The 16533-nt window shown below is 51.0% G+C and overlaps 1 protein-coding gene across 1 annotated transcript; it reads right to left on the reverse strand.

Annotated features, from left to right (window-relative positions):
- Positions 1-12204: 12204 nt before the first annotated feature.
- Positions 12205-14716, reverse strand: LOC105047424 (uncharacterized). Its single transcript, XM_010926338.4, has 3 exons — positions 14444-14716; positions 13687-13912; positions 12205-12806 (listed from the first exon to the last, which is right to left on the reverse strand). The coding sequence occupies exons 1-3, from the start codon at positions 14639-14641 to the stop codon at positions 12394-12396; spliced, it is 837 nt and encodes a 278-aa protein (XP_010924640.1). The 5' UTR covers positions 14642-14716; the 3' UTR covers positions 12205-12393.
- Between the last annotated feature and the right edge of the window lie 1817 nt (positions 14717-16533).

A 16533-nucleotide genomic window follows, 5' to 3' on the forward strand; every position in this document is an offset into this window, starting at 1 on the left:
GGAGATCATTTATCGAGGAGTCTCGGTCGAGACCTGCAACAGGAGTTTAGGGCGGAAGTCCAGCTCCCGTGGGAGTCCGGACGAAGTCTTCCTACAGTTGAAGTGGGGGACGAAGTCCGGCTCCCGTAGGAGTCCGGACGAAGTTTACCTGCAATCGGAGTCGGGGACGAAGTCCGGCTCCTGTAGGAGTCCGGACGAAGTCTTCCTACCGCTGAAGTCGGGGACGAAGTCCGGCTCCCGTAGGAGTCCGGACGAAGTCTTCCTGCAGTTGGAGTCAGAGACGAAGTCCGGCTCCCGTAGGAGTCCGTATGAGTTTACCTGCAATTGGAGTCGGAGATGAAGTCCGGTTCCCATAAGAGTTCGGACGAAGTTTACCTGCAGTCGGAGTTAGGGATGAAGTTCGGCTTCCGTAGGAGTCCGGACGAAGTCTTCCTGCAGTTGGAGTCGGAGACGCAGTCCGGCTCTCGTAGGAGTCCGGACGAAGTCTTTCTACCACTGAAGTCGGGGACGCAGTCCGGCTCCCGTAGGAGTCCGAACGAAGTCTTCCTGCCGCTGAAGTCGGGGACGAAGTCCGGCTCCCGTAGGAGCCCGGACGAAGTCTTCCTGCAGTTGGAGTCGGAGACGAAGTCCGGCTCCCGTAGGAGTCCGGACGAAGTTTCCTGCAGTTAGAGTCGGAGATGAAGTCCAGTTCCCGTAGGAGTCCGGACGAAGTTTACCTGTAGTCAGAGTCGGGGACGAAATTCGGCTCCCGTAGGAATCCGGACGAAGTCTTCCTGCAATTGGAGTCGGAGACGCAGTCCGGCTCCCGTAGGAGTCCGGACGAAGTCTTTCTGCCGCTGAAGTCGGGGACGCAGTCCGGCTCCCGTAGGAGTCCGAACGAAGTCTAGCGGGTAGGAACTTGGGTGGAGTCCGTCCGTCGTGAAGAATTTGATCGACGTCGGTGGGGGTCTATTCGTCGGCAGAACTTGGGAATATCGCGGGGGCTCGGTCGCCAGAGAGATGCCGCCGAAGGTCGGACGTCGGTAGAATCCCTGAGGGGTCACTCCCGACACGAACTTCGGTTGGGGGGGTTTTATACCCAACAAAGCTAAAGCTCGATACTCAAAGATGGAGAAAATGATTTTCGCCTTGATCATGTCTGCATAACGACTCCGTCCGTATTTCCAAGCACACTCTATCGTGGTCCTCTCCGACCAGCCCCTGAGGGCGATTTTACGTCGCTCCGATACATCGGGACGACTGGCGAAATGGACAGTGAAGCTGAGTGAGTTCGACATTCAGTATCGACCGTGATCTGTCTTGAAAGTCCAGGTCTTGGCCGACTTTATTGCGGAGTGCCTGACAACCGACTAAGGATCGAAAGCCGGGAGCTCCGAAGAGGCTGTAATCTCTGAACCTGACCCCGGATCCATCTGGGTGTTGCACATCGATGGAGCTTCCAACGCTCGAGGGAGTGGGGCCGGGTTCCTGCTCACCAACTCAGAGGAAGTGATCACCGAGTATGCCCTCCGGTTCGACTTCAAAGCCTCCAATAATCAAGCCGAGTATGAAGTGCTTCTCGCTGGCTTGAGAGTAGTGAAGGAGCTCGGGATCGACAACCTCAGAGTCTTCTCCGACTCCCAACTGATCGTGGGGCAAGTTAAAGGCAAATTGAGGCTCAAGACCCGACCATGGCAAAATACCTCCAAAAGGTGAGAGATCTCGTGGCACACCTCAAGTATTTCGAGATCTCCCACATTTTCAGGTCGGAGAATGTTCGGGCCGATGCACTCTCCAGGCTTGCGACATCAGCCTACGACGCCTTGGGTCGGACATTGGTGGAGAGTCTCAAGCAGCCGAGCATCGATAAGGCCGCGAAGGTGCTGCAACTGGCGACCGAACCAAGCTAGATAGATCCGATTGTTCAGTATCTGACCGACGGAACCAGCTCTAAAGACCCCGCGGAAGCCAAACGACTCCGATGGGTGGCCTCCCAATACGTGATAATGGATGGCCGACTCTACAAAAGGTCGTTCTCCCTTCCCTTGTTCAGGTGCTTGGGACCGACTGACATGGACTATGCACTCAGAGAAGTACATGAAGGGATCTGCGAAAATCACTTGGGGGGCAAATCCTTGGCCTACAAAGTCCTACGGCAGGGTTACTACTGGCCCACCATGAAAAAGGATGCGGCCGAGTTGGTTCGGAGGTGTGAACCATGTCAGAGGTACGCTAACATACAATACCGACCAGCCAACCGAATCACTCCCATTGTCGCCCCATGGCCCTTCGCTCAATGGAGAATCGACATACTCGGTCCTTTCCCTCCAGCGTCTGGCCAAAGGAAGTTTATAGTCATCGCAATCGACTACTTCACTAAGTGGGTAGAAGCCGAACCTCTGGCGCAGATCATCAAGCAAAAGATGGAAGACTTCGTCCAGAAGTCTATCATCTTCAGGTTCGGACTACCGCACACCATTATCACCGACAATGGATGATAATTCGACAATCGAGACTTCCGAGAGTTCTGTGCGAGATTTCATATCACGCACAGACTGACTTCGGTCGGACACCCACAATCCAACGGTGAGGTCGAGGTAACCAACCGGACTATTCTGCATGGACTAAAGACCCGACTGAATGAAGCCAAAGGCCTTTGGGTCGAAGAATTGAATTCTGTCCTATGGGCATACCGAACGACATCCCGTGTCCCGACCGGAGAATCTCCTTTCAGCTTGGCCTATGGGACAGAGGCGATGATCCCGCTCGAGATCGGGCTACCATCGACTAGAGTCGAGCAGTACCGCAAGCCGGGCAATTTCGAGTGCTGGAGAGCCGACTTGGACCTCCTACCCGAACTCCGACACGAGGCTCAACTCCGCATGGCTTCCTACCGACAGAGAGTGGCCCGATACTACAACGCTAAGGTTAAGCCGAAGCTTTTCAGGCCTGGAGACCTGGTCTTAAAAAAGGCAGAAGTTTCGAAGCCTCTAGACCAAGAAAAATTGGCTCCGAACTGGGAAGGACCCTACAAGATAGCGGACACCTACAGATCGGGAGCCTATCGACTGGAGACTCTAGAAGGAAGTGCCATTCTCCGAACTTGGAATGCCGACAATCTGAGGTTGTATTACCAGTAAACTCTGTGTGCCCTTATTCGGAATACAAACTCAGCTTCAAAACTTCGAAGTCTAGAATCTCAGCTCTCCAACTGTGCGTCGGTGCTCGCCAGTAGTACGAGCCCCGATGCCACGACTTGGGCCCAACATTCCATTGGGAATCTACGGTCCAATCGCCGATGGCACGTCGGACTCTTACGATGACCGACATATCTACGTTGGAGGAAGGCCGGCGATGGCGATGAAATTTTTCTAAATTGAAGCCATGCCCCTTCCGCAGCCAGCTCTCGAGCAAGGCGACTGGCTAACTTGCCGACTTGGCTCTGGCCAAGAAAGGCAAAACACCAATGCGACCAACGTCGCGTTTGCGACATACCGACAGGTCATGATCGATCGAAGAGTATTCGGCTTACCACCATTTATCGCACGTCGCGACGCATACGCCCGACAAAGAACCGGGCAATGGATGATCGACTTGTCATCAACCAAATACATTGGACACTATTCAACTATCAGACTCTACAAGATGATCGGGTTGAAGAGCTACGCTCGAAGGACGGACGACACCCGACTCGACGAACATGCCCAACTCAGGTCTGGGCAATGGGCACTCGACTTAAACTCTTGACTGTCGGATCATACGACAGTTGGGAGGCCGATCTAAAATCGGAGCTCGCTCCGTCTTTAACATGGCACGCGCTACCGACTGTCCCGGCTAGCTACCTAGGATCTTACCAAACATCCTAGCTAGTACGTCGGGCCTACGACTTATATGTTCGAAGGTGTTTCGGCGAAACATGCATTCCAAGACTCATTTCAGGAAATGTAAAGTAAGAGAGAAAGTTAAAAAAGATTTAAATTTCATTCAAACATAAACTGAATTTACAAAACTGGACCGAAACCCGATTACAAGTACATTAAATAAAAGCAAAAACAAAGGATGCTCCGACTACTCGTCGGAGTTAGCTTCCTCTACCGGGAGAAGTCCGGGGGCGATCGGCGTGTCCACTCGGGCCGAAGTAGCATCGGGGGTCGGGGCCGCCTCGCCTTCGGCAACCTGATCCGGGACGGCTTCCTCCACGGCAGTGTGATCTCCCGACAACGGATCGGCCACCTCTCCCGTGGTTTGGCCCTCCGACTCTGGGGGGACGACGCTGTTGAGATCGAGCTCCGGATACAGGCTCTGGATCGCTTCCCAGGCATCCTCGTACCCCACTCGGTACGAGAGGAAATCACTCTCTAGGAGTTCCTCCCGATATTCGTCGGAGCCGCGGAAGTCCTCCACAGCCTGACCTATAGCCTCTTTCGCCGACCCTGCCTCCGCCCTCGCTATGTCTGCGTCGGCTTGAGCGGAGGATAAATTTTCTTCGGCCTTGGCGAGATTTCTCAAACTTACCCAGAGCTACTTGCATTCGGCTTTGAGTTCACCGACGTAGTCGTCCCGCTCGCGACACAGCCGGTGAATGGTGCAGGACTTCCGTTTGGCTTCCTCATGAGCCGACTACAGCTCGGCCCCCGATGCGGCTAGGGCACCGGTAAGATGGGAGACCTCCTCGGTAAGGCAGGAGATCTCCTCTTCGAGCCGGGCCTCACGATCGACCGACTGTTTCAGCTGATCGACCATTATTGCCTTCTCGACCTCGGCGGTCGTGGCCTTATCTTTTCAGGCCGTCCGGAGATCGCCGAACCTCCGATATCCGACCTCCAGCTCGGATATATTGTAAATCAGCGGCAAACAACAGACCGACCATCAGAAGACCGAACTGATAGAAAGCGATGACGAAAATAAAAAGTAGAGGAGAGAGACTTACCCGGATCATGGTTGGATAGAAGGAGGAAAGCATGTCGGATACCTGCTAATTCTTCATGATCTTGTGGTCGGTCGAAAGGATAATCGTTTGGCATAACCTCCTGGCCAAATCATGGTTGGCCAGGGCCGACGCACCTTCGGGAAGCTGGGTGTCGGACGACGCGTCGAGGCCAACCGACCTTCTGTCGTCGCCTGGCGCTGTCGGGGCCTTCCCTCGTTCGGACACCCAGGCCCTGACGTCAGAAAGAGAAGGGAGGCTCGAGCCCAACTCGATTCCTCCCGAGGCCGCAGCGGCCGCCGACGTAGGTCGCTCGGGCTCGCGTGTCTCTGCCCGAACCTCTTCAGCCGGCTGTGCGGCCGGCACATCTTCGACCGCTTCCTCGATCGCCTGTCCCTCGGATGGGGCTGCTCCCTCGACCGCTCGTTCCTCGGACGGGGCTTTAGTGCGCACTATCAGTACTGACAGTGCGATGATCGGCTCACGATCTGACGCTCGTTCGGAGCTGAGCTGTGCTCCCGTCACCGCAGGCTCGCTCGGCAGTGCTACCTGAGGCCTCTTGGGAGGCCGCAATGGTTCGGCTCCGTGCACCGGCCTCTTCCGCACCGCATGTTGCCAAACGTCGGCGTCCGTCAGCCTCACCCTCGGCAGCATGCCTGCAATTTCAACAGAGGATCAGCACCAGCCAAAAAAAAAAGAGAAAGAGAGAGAAAAAGAAAAACAGACCTAGATGAAGAACCAAGCTCAGACCGACGTCATACAGAGCTTGCTCGGTGACAAGTTTCCTCTGCTTCGGCACCAAGATATCCTTCAAATGGTGGAAATCCTCTCGATCTCCGTCCTCCACCCGACTATTCTCATTCGGCTGAGTTCGGGGGTCCCCCCAACGGGAAGAGAACCCCCAAGGAAGTGGGGAAGAAGCAAAGAAGAACTGATTCTTCCATCCATGAATCGATGATGGAAGACCTGTGATGAAGGAAAGACCCTTCCGAAGGTTGAAAAACCACCACCCTCGGGCTTTAGGGTGGGGTCGGAGAACAAAAAATGCTCGGAAGAGGGAAATACGAGGATTGATCAGCAAAAGCCGACACAACAACACAAAACTGACTATCAGCCGGACTGAGTTCGGCGCCAGTTGCACCGGACAAAGTCCGTAATAGTCCAGTATATTTCGGATGAACTCCGAAACTGGAAAGCGAAGTCCGGCCCGGAGGTCCTCGACGTAGAAAGCCACCTGACCCGGAGGCGGGTTGTTAACCTGACCATCAGCTCCAGGGGCGAACAGCCGAAACTGCTCTGGGATGCAGTACTGCTCCCTGAGCCGATCGACGTTCAGCCTCGAAAGTGAAGAAACCTCCACCTCTGGGGTCGATCGAGAATCGTCGGTCGGGTTCCCCGACCGACTTCCTCGTGGGGAGGTTCTAGCCATGATGCTAGAACCGAGGTCAAAGGATGAAGAAGAAGAAGAAGGAAGAAAATTCCAAAAAAGCAAAGAAGATAAGGACGAAGGCCCCTGGAAAACTTTCTAAGGAGGGAGGCGGGGACAACTACCTGAGACAAAGGGGGACCGCTCGACTAGAGTTTCAGCAATAAGGCTACAAAAAGTGGAGTTTTGGATGCAGGTGGCCCTATATATGTAGTGCCCCTCGACGGCCGAGATGAGAGCACGCCCAACGAGGGTCTCCCAGATCGTGACATGTGACGGCATCTGGACCTTCCCTCGGTCCGACGATTCAACGCATCTGCCCCAGATTAGGCCACGTCGCCTCCATCCGCCTGAACGGATTCGGCCCAATGGCCCCCTGCCACGTGGTGGAAAAATCATGATGGTTTGCGTTCCCGAGGAGACGGCGGAAACGACGATTTCTGTTCCCGATGGGACATCTGACACCGATGGGACACCTGACACCCATAAAATGTCTGACATCGGATCGATCATTGGTACGATCGTCAGAGTTGGAGTACGATGCGATGGATATCCACTCCTTTCGTCCGAAGCCGTCATCCACGCAAAGATGCTGGCCAGCACGACATCCGACTCAAGAGTGGATGGGGGCAACTGTTGGGATATACCGACCGACCTTTTTCACGCTGACTCACCCTCGGGCCTGTCCGACCGGCGTCCGACTCTACTAACCGCACCAACCGACGACTGTCGATACTGTCCGACCGAAGGTATGTCGCTCGGACGGACCCATTCTGTTTCCAACTAGCCGAACGGCGGAGCCCGACTCACTGACAGGCGAGGGTGGTGGCCGATGTCCGATTCCCGCAATGCGTCAGACCAGCCGACGGTGTCCCTGGGTTTTCGCCCGACGTCCAGCAACCAAATACCGACGTATGGTCGGTCGGCTCCTCCAAACGCCGTACGACTGCTAAGGGCCGCCGTCTTGACAAGGACGTGCAGCATAGCCGCCCTGGGGCATTGTCCTGCCAAGGACTTAGATTAATTCTAGCGATTTGACAGCCCACGGTGACTTGACAGTCCGCGGCGACTTTGACAGCCTCCGACGATTTGACAACTCCCCCAATTGTCTGCGCCATTAATGACGGCACCACGCCGCGCTCTACTATAAAACGAAAAAGGCAATAGTGCTGCAAGGAGGTTCTTTCGAAGTCCCTGGACTTATTCTCTCTCTAGTTCTCTCCCTCTCTCACTGAGTCCCTTTGATTCTTTTCTACTGTTGCCTACTCTCCTCTCTGACTTGACCGTCGGAGGGTCCCCGCCGGAGGCATCTCCAGTCAGTGCGGACTTCTCTTGCAGGTGCTCGTTCCCGATGACCAGGCGACGAGGGGATTGGCCGCAATAATTCCTAATAAGACCAAGCCAAACCTCGTTATACTTGAACCATCCACATGACCGTATCCTTGTGCTTCACTCATTATAAATAGCATCTAAGGTTATTCCAAGTCCATAGGCAAATTGAAAGTTGGCTGCACACCAGATGAAGTGCTTGCAGTAGTAATATGAAATTGGTGAATTAGGATGGTGCATGAGTTAGTCCCTGTTGGGTGGATGTCTGGCCAGAACACCACATCCCAAGATCTTTTCAGTACCATGCAATGCAGCAGGAAGAAAGAAGAAACAAAACAAAAAGAAAACAATCAAAATACGTGGATCAGCCACAAAAGGACTTGCCTCCACGGGCATGCAAACTTCACTATAAAAAAAAAATTTATAAGAGGAGACCTCACCCTCAACCCTTGTACACCCAATTCTCTCTCACCTGAAGTTTTCCTTACAAAAGCTCTCTCTCTCTTGAAGACCCCCCCTGAACCCTTAAGTGCCTGGCGACCGCTGTCCAGGAGCCTTCTGCTCCTTCTCTCTCAGCACTCTCGCCTCTCTCTCTCTTCTCGGGTTCGTACGGGCTTCGTACAGCGCAAATCCGGACCACCGCTTCCTCTGTTCGTCACAGGCCCTTTTAAAGGGTTAAACAGAGTTTAAACCTAATTAGATTAGGTTTAAGAGTCCTAAACAAGCCAAATCAGCCTCCTGAACCGTCGGATCGTCACCGGAAATCACCCGGGCCCTCCGATCACGCTTCGGTCCACGAAATAGTGCCGTGGACCGCGTGAAACGTGCGAAAAATGCCCACACGGTCCACAGGCCCCGTCGTGGACCGCCCGGTCCACGGTGGACCGGGGCAAAGGGGCCAGCAGGCCGCTGGCCTGGGCTGGCCCGCGCGCGCCGGCCTGGGCCGCGCCTGCGCGCGCCGAGGCCGTGCGCCCGGCTGGGCCGCGCGCCTGGGTCGCGTGTCCCGTGCGGGCCTGGGTCGCGCGTCCCGCGCGCCGCCGCCTGTGGCCTCGCCGCTGCCGCCTGCCGCCGGTCGCCGGCAGTCCTCTGCCGCCTCGAAAATCGTGCCGACTTCAAAAGCTCATATCTCTTCCATCCGAGCTCCGTTTCGGATGATCTTGGTCTCGTTGGACTCTATTTTTCATCGCGAACCTCGTTGTGGACTCAATGTGGGCTGAATCTTAAGGCGTCAAATCCTAACAATCTCCACCTCGACTCGATATTCGACCTCCTCCAAACTCCGAGAGCTTCTGGATCTCTTCGCCCCCATGCCCTGGGGCAATCGCCTGCTGATCATGGATGGGCAAACATGGGAATCGAGCCAGGCTGCTCGATCCCATCTCCGTCGTATGCTGTGCTCCTCCTGACCTGAGACCTGCTCGGGGCATCGTCCTGCGGCAATAGGAATCTCACCTTGCGACGTCGCCTCTCGTCCTCCCGAGTCTCCTGTCTCGTGCCTGATCCACCTCCTGGAGCTCCACCTCGCTCTGGACTCCACCTGGCTCTCGAAGCTCCACCTCACACTGGGCTCCCTGCCAGGTAATAATGTCCTCTGCTCCCCTTCTTTCCCTCCAGCACAATCCTATCGCCGCGTAGCACCCTCAGGATTCCTCCACCAGCTACCGTCCTATAGCCTCTCGAATCCAGTCTGCTAAGTGAGATAAGATTCCGTCTGAAATCGGATATGTATCGGACCTCCCCCAATCTCCTCACTGCACCGTCATGTGTCCTCCAGCTGACCGTCCCAATGCCTCTGATCGCACAGCTCGATCCATCCAGCAGATATACAGTGCCCTCACTGTTCTCCAGGGAGTCAAACTGCTCTTCTCTACAACACACATGATAGGGGCATGCAGAATCTAATATCCACTGCTGGGAAGAAATAGATACCTCGTCAGATATCTCCAAGACATTTCCATCTGAATCGCTGCCGGCCGTCGCTACAGCAGCCATCGTCCGATTTTTAAGTTGAGGGCAATCTCTGGCTAGATGCCCCAACTCCTCGCACCGGCAACACCTGATTTTGCTCAAGTCCCTCCTGGACTTGGACTGCCCTCGTTGCGATCTCCTGTCGCTCCGTCTACCGCCTCCTGCACCTCCAGAAGCCACCAAAGCTGAGCTACCGCCACCTGAGCTCGAAGCTGGGTTCTCCCTCCTGAGAACCTCGTTCTGGAGTATCGCCGCGGTGACCTCGTCCATCTTGATAGTGCTCTTCCCCACTAGAAGAGCAGTCACCAAGGACTCGTACGAAGGGGGAAGCGACGCCAGCAAAACCAGCGCCCTGGTCTTCTCCTCAACGTTCTCGCCAACGCTGAGAAGGTCGGTGAGGATCTTCTGGAAGTGGCTCAGATGCTCCTGCACGCTCTGTCCCTCAGTCATTCACAGTTGGTAAAACTGCCTCCAGAGGAAAAGAGTGTTGGTGAGAGACTTCGCCATGTACAACTCCTCGAGCTTCGACCACAGCACCATCGGGGAAGTCTCGCTCAGCACATGGATCACCACCTCATCCGTCAGGTACATGCGGATGGTACTCACCGCTTGCATCTGTAACCGTTTCCAATCCCGCACCTCCATGGTGGTCGGCTTCTCATCGCACAAGAGAGCATCGATCAACCCCTGTTGGATGAGCACGTCCTTCACCCTTGCCTGCCACAAGGAGAAATTGCTCTTACCATCGAATTTGTTGATCTCCATCTTGATTGTTCTTGTCTTCTCCATCTTCAGTCTTGCTTACCACCACTGCAATCTGCGTCCTTGTACCGCCTTGCTCTGATACTACTTGTTGGGTGGATGTCTGGCCAGAACACCACCTCCCAAGATCTTTTCAGTACCACGCGATGCAGCAGGAAGAAAGAAGAAACAAAACAAAAAGAAAATAATCAAAATACGTGGATCAGCCACAAAAGGGCTCGCCTCCACGGGGCATGCAAACTTCACTATGAAAAAAAAAATTTACAAGAGGAGACCTCACCCTCAACTCTTGTACACCCAATTCTCTCTCACCTGAAGTTTCCCTCACAAAAGCTCTCTCTCTCTTGAAGACCCCCCCTGAACCCCTGAAGTGTCTGGCGACCGCTGTCCAGGAGCCTTCTCTCCTTCCTCTCTCAGCACTCTCGCCTCTCTCTCTTCTCGGTTTCGTACGGGCTTCGTACGGCGCAAATCCGGACCACCGCTTCCTCTGTTCGTCACAGGCCCTTTTAAAGGGTTAAACAGGGTTTAAACATAATTAGATTAGGTTTAAGAGTCCTATACAAGCCAAATCAGCCTCCTAAACCGTCGGATCGTCACCGGAAATCACCTGGGCCCTCCGATCGCACTCCGATCTACGAAATAGTACCGTGGACCGCGTGAAATGCGTGGGAAATGCCAACGCGGTCCACAGACCCCGCCGTGGACCGCCCGGTCCACGGTGGACCGCCCGGTCCACGGTGGACCGGGGCAAAGGGACCAGCAGGCCGCTGGCCTGGGCCGGCCCGCGCGCGTGGGCCTGCGCGCGCCTGGGACGTGCGCCCGCCTGGGCCGTAGGCCTGGGTCGCACGTCCCGCGCGGGCCTGGGTCGCGCGTCCCGCGCACCGCCGCCTGCGGCCGCGCCGCTGCCGCCCGCCGGCGGTCCTCCACTGCCTTGAATGTCGTGCCGACTTCAAAAGCTCGTATCTCCTCCATCCGAGCTCCGTTTCGGGTGATCTTGGTCTCGTTGGACTCCATTTTTCGCCGCGAACCTCGCTGTGGGCTCAATGTGGGCTGAATCTCGAAGCGTCAAATCCTAACAGTCCCAAATAAATCGTAAGACTGTTCGCAGTCATTAAGATATTAATGTAACTTAACCGATCACTCAATAGGCAAGAGCCATTGCATGATACACCCTCTCACCTAAGCCAAGATTTAGTATTGGTTAAGCCCCTTCAGATATGCTATTGTCCATAGAAGCAGGAGAAAAGAAATATATTAATTACATTTTTAAATGGTAAAAAAGATACATCGGACGTGCATCTTTTCTTACCCTAGCAATGTATTCCTTGCTCATGATTCCATGTGAACTTGCTTCGTAAAACTTGAGATATTATTGGATGTGATATTGACGATGTTTCACCGATTTGCTCAAAGAAATGAATATATATATATATATGTCAACGTTGTTTCCATGGGATCTAGAATTCATCTGAAGGGAGGGTTTTCATGTTCATCCATGATGATTTGTACAACGATATTACTCGGTCCACCTTAATTGGAAATTCTTAGGATCCAACTACAGTTCCAAGGTCGGCCCTTTTAAGGTCCAGCCATTTTTAGTCCTGTCTGGGCCAAACACTAACGTCCATATGCTTGTCAACAGTGAAGTGGATGTACCCTGACCCATTGGCACCAGCGACGTGTCCCAAGCTTTTTCCAGACACACCCATTGGAATAGGCCCATTTATCAGCACCTTGCCTAATTTAATTAACATGGATGCTTGCCTTTGTCTTTTTTTTTTTCAGAATTATAAAACGATTCTTTAGTGCTTGGTTTGGGCTAAAAATTCCCAGACTCAGGTCAGGATTTTGTTGACAATTCTACTAATTACCTTTTCTCAACCCATTTACAACTCTCAGGATTACAAGATCACCACTCAAGTGCCCAACAAGCATGTCAAAACTGAAGTACGTAGAAGAGGGGATGAGAGAAGAAAGTTTTTTTCCCTTCACAATTTGTGAGTCAAATAACTTCCACAGCAGTACGGTGCAGGTCAAAGGTCAGCATGGAAGCTCTAAGCTTTGGTTGCCGGTCGGATACCGCAGTTGGGAGGGACGGCCCAGGAGTCAATGGCATCCTCTCGGGTGTTCCAAGCCATTTAGACTGCATGTACTTGTGCTTCCTCCATGGCCCCAAGTGCATCTTGTTATCCTTCATGCACTTCTTCGCTGCCGTACACATGATCTTGATCACATTCTTCAGCTTCTCCGACCGGCCGACGAAGACCTCCGGGAGGCAGTTTACAAGGTGGTTGTATTCCTCGCTGGCTCTTGCCATCTCAAACTCCGCACGGAAATTTAGCTCTATGATTACTCTAATTGGGTTTCTTTTCCCATTCTTTGCCTCCATCACTACGTCTACATAGCTGTGTTCCCCTGTGGACGCATAACCAATAATGTGTCAGATGCTGTCTCATCTGAACTGCTAGATATTCTGAATTGGTAAGATAGCAATCCGATCGACACTGGATGGTGAAAATAACGTAGAAGGAATTAGATAGCATATCCTGAAAAGCACTAAGATGCTTAACATACAAAGCTTGGACATGTACCCAAAAGCTTATTTGAGAACTTTGTCAACTTTGTGCCCCCTTCGATTAATTTTTGGGGTAGCTACAGCCTAAACCAAACCTAGCATGTTAAACAAAATTAATCACTTGTTTGGAAAGAGGTACTTTAATCATTATACACCCACTTAAGCTAACTTTTTGTGCAAAGCTTAGCCTTTTAATCGAAACATATGGCTTTTATTAAACTCTCTCCTCTGGTTTGAAAAAGGTACAATTTTGTCACTTCAGATCATGTAATGGGGATGTGATACATCTGATGTTATATCGTCACACCATAATCTCCACCAGAGGTAGATATTCTGAATAGCTGGTTGAGTATCGAAAGAGTACGGATTCTCTACTGTACACACAATGATATGATGCATCACATGCACCGTCCATCACACGATAAATGATGCATGCGGCGCGTAGAGCCTGATGGATACACAGGCATATGCACGGTACACCGCACCCTGATATGAGATCCGTGCGTGAATCTGAAAGTGCTCTCCAAGGAAGTTTTCTTTTCTTTTCTTTTGTTTTTTTTTTTTGGTTGAAACCTCGGTCTAATCCAAACCTGGCATGTTAAAAATCTCCCCAATTTGTTTGTAAAGGGTGTAACTTCGTCACTCTATATCATGTGGTGGGAAATACCTTATCCTTCACATCATCATGATCTAGATAAGGAGGAAAATATTAGCAATTACCTGAGGGGATATCCAGGGACCGGCTCCACTTGGACTTACAAAGGGCGCTGTTATATCCTGCTTCTCGGAGCCTTTCGGTGACGTGTCTTAGTGCACAATTCCGGCATCCCTTGGCCATTCGATTGGAGCAGATGCAGACAAGTCCCATGGATTGCATCTTCTTAACGGCATCCTCTGTAGCCAACCGTACCTTTGCTTCCACCGAGCTATTCCGAGACAAGGCCTCCTATTGCAATCCAGTTTTACAGCTACATCTAATTAGATCACTATTAAACCCACAGATAAAAAATAAAAGAAAACAAAACTGAACAGCCCATTGCTTTGTGAAGGCTATATCAGTCACCTCTCTCTGTCAATTTCTGCCACCTTCCCTCTCTCTCTAGATATCCAGGTTGAGAAAATAAAATGACACGAAAGACTTGACAAAAATGGATCAACGTAGAATAAAACTATCTCTATAAATTATAGCAAGCAATGATCTCACCAATTCTAAAAGATATAGCAATTCTGTTCTAAAATTTGATAGATGTCCGTATATGTTCTCAAAAGATAATCATCTCTATACAGACGCATCTTGAGCAAACAAACACCTCGCATGAAAGGAGCTTTCCCCCCCCCCCCCCCCCCCCCCGAATCTTCAAATAATTTATCGACCATTTCTATCAAATTTTTATAAAAAACCTAATTTACATAAATATATATATATAAATTTTCCCTGTAAAATTTAAAGCGAAGAAGCATGGATGATTGGGCTTACTTGGAGGAGCTGGTGTTGCGTCTTCCAGAAAACTTTGTTCTCTCTACCCTCTTCATCGCTGCATTCACCATCACCTTCAAATGGGTCACGGCCCCGTTCATTTCCTTCCCCTCCTTCAAAGAACCCCAGCACCATGTCAGAAAGGCTTACGCCACCGTGTATCAACTCCCTCTCTCTCATGGCCATCTTTTCCTCCATTAACGCCCTTCTCCTCAAAAGCTCTACCCTTAATAGTTTCTATATGAGACCCACCCTCTCCTTCTTGGATCGAATTCAACTCCGAGGCCGTGATGGGTCTTTTTATGTACGAGGCGGGATGGGGCCCGCGGGACAACGTGGACGAACGGGTCGCCGCGAACATGCGGGGGACAGCTCAGAAACCACGCGGCGGCGAAGAATTGGGTAAGAAAGACACGGATTTGGGACCCGGGGATCGAGTCCTGTAGTAATTCGGATGAGGGTCTACGACAGCGCGGATCCACGTCAGTAACCCGCGTCCGTTGCTCAATTATTGGCCGTGGGCCCCTTCTCTATCACCCGGATTTATCGTAATGTCTGTCATCTCATCTCCTCACTCGCAGCTACGCCCTCGGATCTCAAATCACGTAACCAGAGAAGTCACCAACCATGTTCCCTGCATTGCTGCAATCAATCCGGTAAGGGAGCGCAAACCGATAAAGGAGAAATTGTTGTCTGAATCATGCCTAATCTCACCGTTCCAATCCCATGATAGATAACACGTCACCTTAAATTGCATGTTATCCACCGTATATATAGTCCAAGATCTATACTGATCCATCTAGATGTGACCCTGATAATGATTTTTTCGATATAAAATAATTATCTGTCACTATGCCAACCATCAAACATATCATTCATTTTTATAATAAATTTTATCTACCAAAAACTCATCTCAATATTTTATTATAAAATAAAAATAAATAAATATGATTGATAATATGCATGGCTATTTTATCCATCTTATGGAGTTTTTTTTTTTTTTTTTTTTTTGGGTGCAGGAGATGGTAGGTGCAGGTAAGCCATGTTGGTAACATATTTGGGCCCTCTGGACTTCTTGGAAATTATTTATACGATATCTCGGCGGTCCATGGAGATTTTTCATTCTTTTAATTTACGGCGGTGGTGGTCATCTCGCTCTTAGCGGTCAGGTCACTCAACGGTGACACGAACCGAGCTCGTCCGGATCAACAGGTTACCGATAGGGATGGGATTTACGTTGCAGCTTTTGTAACTTTCTTTCTTTGTGTTATGGAATGCGAATACTTTTTTTGACCATTTCTCTAGTGGATAAACTCGACTCAGGCTATGATTAGCTTGGGCCACGGGGCCACAATAACTAAGTTAGAGCAGCGCTACCGAACCAAGTAGTAGCTTGATTTTTGTTTGCGGAGGAGTCGGTTCAGGAAAAGTTATTTGATCTGAAGATGTCAAACCGATTGTCTGAATTTTTCTATTGAGCAAATTTTTGAATTGAAAAATAATATGTTCAGATTCTAATCCCAATAAGCTACATGAGAAACAACCAACACGAGACAATCTATTTTTTTTTTTATTTTTTAAAGATTTAAGGTTTGGTGCCACTGATTCTTTAAAAAATTATTTGAGCAAATGCCTAGATAAACAATTTTCTAGGTTCGAACATCAAACCTCCATCATGGGTGCTGCTACCAGATGACAAGAGTATAACCATGGCTTTGTCTGCTTAGCATGCTTTGAGTTAAATAAACAAGAAAGAATATGATTACTTGGTTGGTTTAAGAGTCTTTTAAGTACGCAATTTTTCTCAAATTTGGATGCTCAAGACACCCCATCATGGACAAGTTTTAGTATTTATGAGCCGCCAGCTTAGGTTAGTAAAGCTGGAATGCAGGACCAATAGACATTAACCCTTATCTAGAAGACTAAAAAAATACAGATCATGCACACGATAAACATCCACTAAACAGAAATGCATGGGATTAAAAAGGAAAAACTAATTACTAGAAGGCTGGAGATGGTGGTTCTTATCCCTAGTGTCCGAACGGTGGGGCTGGCTCGGGCCACCATTGTGCGGGTACCAGCTCTCCCAT

The sequence above is a fragment of the Elaeis guineensis genome, chromosome 6, assembly GCF_000442705.2.
Source record: "Elaeis guineensis isolate ETL-2024a chromosome 6, EG11, whole genome shotgun sequence".
In the NCBI taxonomy this organism is placed as follows: Eukaryota; Viridiplantae; Streptophyta; class Magnoliopsida; order Arecales; family Arecaceae; genus Elaeis; species Elaeis guineensis.

Coding starts and splice junctions, on each gene's coding strand:
- LOC105047424 (XM_010926338.4), bottom strand. CDS start 14,641: ATGGAGGAAAAGATGGCCATGAGAGAGAGGGAGTTGATACACGGTGGC. Junction 13,913..14,443: donor CGCAACACCAGCTCCTCCAA/GTAAGCCCAATC, acceptor GGATTGCAATAG/GAGGCCTTGTCTCGGAATAG. Junction 12,807..13,686: donor GTCCCTGGATATCCCCTCAG/GTAATTGCTAAT, acceptor ATGCGTCCACAG/GGGAACACAGCTATGTAGAC.